General features: G+C 41.4%; 1 protein-coding gene across 2 annotated transcripts in view; it reads left to right on the top strand.

The window, feature by feature from the left end:
• Positions 1–6,074, top strand: part of ZNF521 (zinc finger protein 521) — a 294,200-nt gene extending 288,126 nt beyond the window's left edge. For both annotated transcript variants that reach the window (XM_017884020.1, XM_017884018.1), the window contains exon 7: positions 5,249–6,074. In XM_017884020.1, coding sequence (XP_017739509.1) covers positions 5,249–5,278 — 30 coding nt within the window. In that variant the 3' untranslated portion in view covers positions 5,279–6,074. The remainder of the gene's footprint in view (positions 1–5,248) is intronic.
• The last annotated feature ends 1,260 nt before the right edge of the window (positions 6,075–7,334 follow it).

The raw sequence follows: 7,334 nt of genomic DNA, 5'->3' as shown, positions 1-7,334 counted from the left end.
ATTATTTTTTTTTTTTCATTCCTTTTTAAAATAGCATGCTGGCTCTTTTACTTAGTTTTAAAAGCTTGTCAGAATTTGTTTGAAACAAAAGGCTATAAATAAACAAGTCATGGTAAAAATGATTAACATCTTTGAATCAACAGATTTCACAAAACTTCCATTCAAATGCCGTTTTTGTTTTTATGACCATTGATACGTAACATTTTGCCGATGCCAACAGAGTGTTACAAAGCACAGACGAGACATGGTCTCTGCCAAAGAATTAGAAAAGTGAAGGCAACCTCTGGGCATAAGTTTTGGGGTTGGGAATTTAATTTTTCAGCCCTGGGAAGATAGGTTCCCCCTGGCTTTCCTCCAAAGCTGAATTTCATCATTGATATAGGTGCAAAAATTCAAATTGACATCAAGATTGCAGGAAAATGGAATGTCTTTAGCCAAGGTGAACAGTTTCAAAGGATCATGGATTTTTATTTTTACTTAAAAATATTTTTCTTGGATTGCATTTTAAATAGGATTAAACTGTTTGACCAGTAAATGTGGTCAGCTCTCAGAAAAAAGGAGGCTGAATTAATCATTTGTTAGAGTGCCAAGCCCAAAATGAGAATTCCAGTCTTGTAAAATGAAAGGCATCTCATATTTAAAAGAAATACATAGTGCTAGAAGGGAATTTTAAGGCCCTCATCTGTTTTTTAGCTTTCTAAGTTTAATTTCACATTTATAGAGAAAAAAAAATACATACAGCGCACTCCTTCCAAATGGGGCCCTTTCCAGTAAAGAAAGTGGTTTTGAAACCTCGCTAGGAAGGTGTCATACCTAGATGGATCTTCTTTTAAGCTTTAAGGTATGTTGTGGATTTGATTTTTTTTTTAACACAAACCCCCCTCGTGTAAAACAACTGTTCATAACTGGGATTAATGGTTTGCAATTTTCAGTTACTTAGACATGGGGTCTCCAGGAGACGGCTTTTTGCAGAGTACAATATGGCTCTCTGTGGGATTACAGAAGTTTTCTTCTCTTCCTACTTCCTTTTCTGTGTTCACCCCCCACCTCCACCGATGCACCGATGTTGCACTGATGTTCTTCTCGATTATGTAAAACACTTTCCCTTCATTGGAACAGATATTTTTTCTCATAACCCGTCATTGCATTAAAGTACTTTAGGGACTGTGAATTGCTGTGTAAAATTGGTGAGATTACCCACTGCTTTGTTCTAGTGTAGTGGTTTCCTCTGGACCTAAAGAGCTGAAAACTCTTGCACAGAGAGAAGGCTGCTTGTGGATGGCCTGGCAGCATTTTTCTGCTTTCTGCTCATATGCATTTGTGTCCTTGCTGTCTCAGGACTGGTTCTGTGGTGTGGCAAATAGCCAGGGGGAGAGCAAAGTGGGCCTCAGAGCGTACCCTCTTTTTGCTTGGCACTTCTGCTGTCTACTTTTTAATCCTTCCCTCTTGCCTCTTGTCTCCCTTTCTGAAGAAATAATGTCTATGAGCATCAGAAAACACAAAAAACACTGAGTGCTCCCATGAAGCAACTTCTTGTTTTTCTACTCAGAGAATCTTTAGTCGAGTCCAGAGACTAGGACTTCGCATCTGTTCTCCCCAACACCTAAAAGCCAGTCGAATAAACTGTGGCTCAGATATTCCATTCCTTCCCCCAGAAAATGAAATGAGGCCATTTGTATTTCCAGTGGACTTGAAATACTGCATGGGGGAGGAGAACAGACACATCCCCTAGATCCTCAAAGGTCGCAAAGGCAAGCCCTTGAGGATGGAGCAGAATCCCGTGGTGGGGTTGTTTCCAATACAAATATATCCATTGCCCAAGAACCTCTAGGAACATGCTGCCTTCCACCATGAGAGTCACTGCCAGTGGTGGACAGCCAGGCCTGGGGAGACCCTGCCATAGCTCTCTGTTGGGCTGGAGCGGAAAAGGGGAAACCAAAGAAAATGAGAATAAGAGACCTCCGTGGTCTGCAGGCATCTCCAAACCAAGAGGACTTCCTGCCCTTACATTTCTCACGCCAGATTTCTTATGTTGATATTGCTTACATTGGGTTGCTTTATTTTTGAATTTCACAAGCCATACCCTTATCCTTCTCACAAATGATCTGTATTCCTCTCTCTTATATACAAACCATAACTCCTTTATGAAACAACTTCAGTCTGTTGCAGTAAGTGATGTATGTGTATTTGTTCATGTTCCTTGCACCTCTGAAGACACCTGTATGGCTTTGGTTGAGGATGAAAGCATACAACACACAACCATTGCCAACTGTTATGGGCAGTTTGTTTTGGGTTCTCATTTTGTAGCATCTTGGTATGAGTACATATAAAACCACCAGGAAAATTGCACTGTGTACTCTTTCACTAACCCCTAGAATCCAATCACATGTGGATCGTCCATCATAAGCACTTAAACATTTGAAAGTAATGTTATTAAACTGATTTTTTTTTACTTTGATTTTGTTAAGAAGAGAAAAACACCTGTCTTTCTGTTAGAGTCCTTTCATTTAGGCAAATACAGGTTGAGTATTCCTTTTTTAAAATGCTTGGGACCAGAAGTGTTTTCGATTTCAGATTTTGGCATATTTGCATATATATAATGAGATGTCTTGGGGATGCAACCCAAGTCTAAACACAAAATTCATTTATGTTTCTCATACACCTTATACACATAGCCCAAAGGTCATTTTACACAGTATTTTCGATAATTTTGTGCATGAAACAAAGTTTGAGTAGACTGAACCATCAGAAAGCAAAGGTGTCACTAGCTTAGTCACCTATATGTCATCATGTCGGTGCTCAAAAGTTTCCGATTTTGGAGTATTTGGATTTTGGATGTTCCCATTTGGAGATGCTCAATCTGTACTATATCTTCTTGTACTTATTTGGTCATTATTTTGGACTTTCTAAAATAAAAAACCTTTCTATAAACTTGACTCTGAGATAGCAAAAGGTGTAAGAAGGCTTAGACGTGGTGTATTTTGAGTAATCAAACTTTTATTGTTTATAACCTTTCTGAACAGAATCATGTTGATTTTAAGAAAATAGCATAGTTTTTTGGTCTCATTAGTACTTTTATTACCCTTTCTCTCTACATCTTGGTGACAAGTACTTTGCAGAAGTATTAAAAGTCAATATACCGATAAAAGAGCTGACATAAAAACAATTTGCTACTTCCTGTATTCACTTTGAGGCCGAGACTATTAAGATATGTTTTAAATAAGGGAGAGTGAAATATTGTTCTCCATCATGATTTGTCATCCATCTTTTTCAAAAATGAGCTAAATTTAAAATGGAACAAGGAAGACCTAGGTCCTCTTCACAAGGCTCCCAGCTCTCCCACTTCTCCACCTAGCCCCAGTTGGTTCTCAGCTGAACCTCTGATCATTCAGCCTGTATTCAGGGAGCAGGCAGTTTGCTAGTTGCTGTAAAGGATGAAGAGATAACAGACATCTCTAAGATGAATCCCTCTGCTTAAAATACTCCAGTGGCTCCCTTAACCTACAAGACAGTCTGAGCTCTTGAGCAAGGTAGAAAAGGACTGCTCATATTCTTGCCCCAAACCAGCTCCATCTTCACGTCTCATGAGTACTGTTGATTCAGAACGTTCTCCAGAAGAATTCAACCAATCTAAACAAGTTGCAGGTCTGCAAACATACCTTGCATATTCCTATTTCATTGCCCTGACCCATGTGGGTCCCTTGGCCTAGAGTGCCCTCCCTGTACTCTTTGCTCATGTTTCCAGCTGTCAGTGTGCTGGATCCACTGTGAACCCTTCCCCAATGGCTAGGCAGGTTTAGGTGTGGCCGTGACATTTCTGTGTTCTTTTCTAATAGACTGCTTGCCATCTTTCTTTACGGTTATGTGCCCACATGACCTTCTTTAGACTGTGAGCACTTTGAAGGCATGAAGGCAAGGACCATGCCCTTCCTCTCCAGCAGCCCTTGCCTTGCCAGCCAGTCACTGAGATAGCCAAACCCTCTTTCCTGAGCACTGCAGCGCTATGGCATGTGCCAGGTGCTGATGTATGTTTCCAATAGATGCATGTAGAGGAATGAATAAATGAATGAACATCAGAATTACCAGCATGGGTGAGAGCCAGGCCTACAAATAATCATGAGACAAGACCTAAGATGCATCCTATATAAGCAGTATAAAGTGCAGCAGGAAATCAGAGAAGGGAGAGATCAGTGTTAGATGGGGTGAGGATGAAAGTGGTGATATTTTGAGCTAGGCCCCAAGGTTGTAATAAGAAGGGATTAGGGTCAGGGGATACAGGTGAGTAGTGAGAGAATATGACTCCAGGAAAGCGCAGAGGAGGAGAGTGGAGATCAGGCCATCTCCAGGCTTATGCTCCAAGCAAATATCCCGAAGATCTGTGACTATCCTCCAGGCCTGGTTCTGGAGCCTTCCCACCTGCCGTCCACCCTCAGGGCATGGGTGGTTGTCCTAAGTTGCCTGGGCAATCCCAGTTACCCTCTCACAATTTGGAAGGAGGGTGTTCACTCAGAAAGGGGACACGCTAGCACAAACGAGCGGAGACCACCAATATACAACGCAGGCTAGTCAGCTGAGAAAGAGCATCCAGGGACTGGGGAGACATGGCAGGCTACTATAATCTGCTCCTGAGACACGCTATGACCACAGCCCGAAGCCCACCCTGGCGAGGGGCGCTGCTCCTGCTGTCCATCATCTGCCGGGTAACTCTGGCATTTCATACCCATATTCAGGGGCAGATAGAGCCCCTGTTGTCAAGATGTTACAGTCTCGGAGGGATTGGAACAGAGGCATATGTAACCAATGGAAATCATGCACAGATACGTAAAACTGTTAAAACAGTGCTACCTGCTTCTTGAACACTGGGTCCTATCTTAATAAGAAGAGATGATGGATGGTGAGAGGGTATTACAGAAAGACATGGCAGAGGTGGAGAAAAGGCAAGGTGCCAGCCAGCTATCTCACATTAAGGAGGCTCCTGCCCTGGCCTCTCCTTCCAGGCCCTCATGGGTGGCAGCAGGTTCAGAAGATCTCGGTCTGGGTCTCTTTCTCCCTGGGGAAGGAGCATTAGATTTTTTTTTTTTTTTAGCATTAGAGGGCACGCATGAGCACTATTCATCAGAGGGCAGAAGCTCATTGTTCAAGTCATTATGAATTAATTACATGTATATATGCTTGGTCTGATGAAAATCAAATCACTGAAGTTTGTTTTCCCTCTCTCCTTTTCTTTTTTTTTTTTTGTTATTTACAGAATCATACAATGACCCAACACAGCAGTTAGTGCAAGTACAGTCTCTCAAGGAGAATTGCTTTTGTGGCACAAAAAGGGAACATGTTTTACTCTTTGCACGAAACTTTCATTGTTAATGTATATTATTCAAAAACATTGTATTGTACCATAAAACTTGTATTATCAAAACTGTTGGATGTTCATGTGTTTGAACTTTTGCGCACCGGATAGACCCCTTGTATATAAAGTGTTGCACATGTATTATGTCGTCTGATATTAAAATGGTCTTATAAAGACAAGTGGACTTGGGCCCTATTCAGGCAAGATTTAAAAAAAAAAAAAAAAAAAGACGTATGACCAAAATGGCTTAAGATAAAGTATTTTTAAGGAAGAGAGATTAAAAACAACTTATACATGAGACTATGGTTGGACTTCCTTTTCTTTACACTTAAGCCTAGAATTTCTCTTTTGGTATATCAGCGCTTAAATCTAAGACTATTTTTTATTGCTGAAGATTCTTGCAAACCATGAAGAGATGTTCTCACAGAACAGAACCCCACAGCTGGATAAGGCCCGTATATATATATTTGTAAGCCTTGCAATGTGACAGGTAGCATCACTATATATGCAATAGTTGTTATGTAGACTGTCAAAGGATTTTTTTTTTCCCTGGATACATTTGAAGCTTTGAGTGTTCAAGGTTTTCCTTAATGATTTCACGCAGCCAAATTCTTGAATCAGTTGAACTAACCTGTATGTTACTGTTATTAATGTTTACTCTGCGGCCTGAACCTGGAGATTGCTGGAATTGTTTTCCAAGAGGAAATAAATTCAGTTTACCATTAGGTATGAGTGTATTTGTGTGTTTTCTTTCTCTTGTTACTACGCCATTAAAAAAAAATCTAATTGCCTGCACCCTTGGATGTGAAATCTGCTCTTGAGCGTATCACAGGCATTACCTCAATCATATTTAACCTTTCACACTGGGCCAAATGCATCTGGAAGGATATTCATCACTCTTCATAGGGAAGGAAGCAGACACAGCATCCTTCTACTCTGTCACATACTAACAGGTCACACTGTACTTGAGGATTCTGACATCACAGATGGATGTGATGGCTGTTTTCTGCATAATTTGCAGCCCAATTCATGTCATGCTGTGCAAATCTGAACTCAAAGTAGATGGCTGCAATTTGAGAGGCAGTTTGGCTTATGTGTACTTAAGAAGCAGCATTGTTCATTCAGAAGACAAAGCACAGAGCGAGGAGTCAGATGGTTGTTTGTTGTAGTTCTGGCACTGCCTCCCGATGGGAGTTCCTTCACCTCCTGGCCTTGGTTCCTCCAGCCCGGGAAGGTAACAGAACCTGGTCATCAGCCTTCACCCAGGCGTGGGGCATCTCTGGAAGGTTGCCTCCACTACAGCCTGCCATCCAATGGTGAATAAGTAGGAGGTCTGATTTCAGAGATTCTTTTTGTTTTTTGAAAGAAGAGAATTGCTATGTGTAACGTGAACCCTGATATACATGTTTAGTCAAAATTGGTAAGTAAAGACCTGGTAATCATGGGCAACCTTCATGCAAACTATGCTGAAAATATTTAAGCCACTGTGAGTTTTTTGACCTCTTCTAAGCTCTGAGATCTTTGAACCTTAAACAAACAAGAATCATCACAGCACTTTTTTGGTGGGGAGCTAAAAGCAGGGAACAGTTGACTTTGTTGTGACCACATGTCACCAGGAAAAACATTGATGAAACCGAGATTACCATCGCCACAGTGCATAACCCCCATCCCGTGGCTCTCGAGCCTTAACCTGTTCCAGGATCACCTACAGAGCTTGGTACATCCTGGGGTGCTGGGCCCAACTCCCAGAGCTGCTGATTCTGTCGGCCTGGGGTGGGCCTCAAAACTGTGCCCAAGAAGTTCCCAGATGATGCTGATATTGCTGGCGTGGGGGCCACACGTTGAGAACCACTACCCTACCCTATTTCCAAGGTAGTCGAATACATTAAACATAAGTAATCAAGTGGAGTGGTGGCAAATTACAGTATTACGTTAGCAATATAAGAAAAGTTTGGTTGAATTTTAAGATCATTCAGAAACAAGTATT

Source organism: Rhinopithecus bieti, unplaced genomic scaffold (assembly GCF_001698545.2).
Source record: "Rhinopithecus bieti isolate Rb0 unplaced genomic scaffold, ASM169854v2 scaffold_13577, whole genome shotgun sequence".
In the NCBI taxonomy this organism is placed as follows: Eukaryota; Metazoa; Chordata; class Mammalia; order Primates; family Cercopithecidae; genus Rhinopithecus; species Rhinopithecus bieti.
The sequence above is the reverse complement of the archived record's forward strand: the minus strand, read 5'-3'. Positions and strand labels throughout refer to the sequence as shown.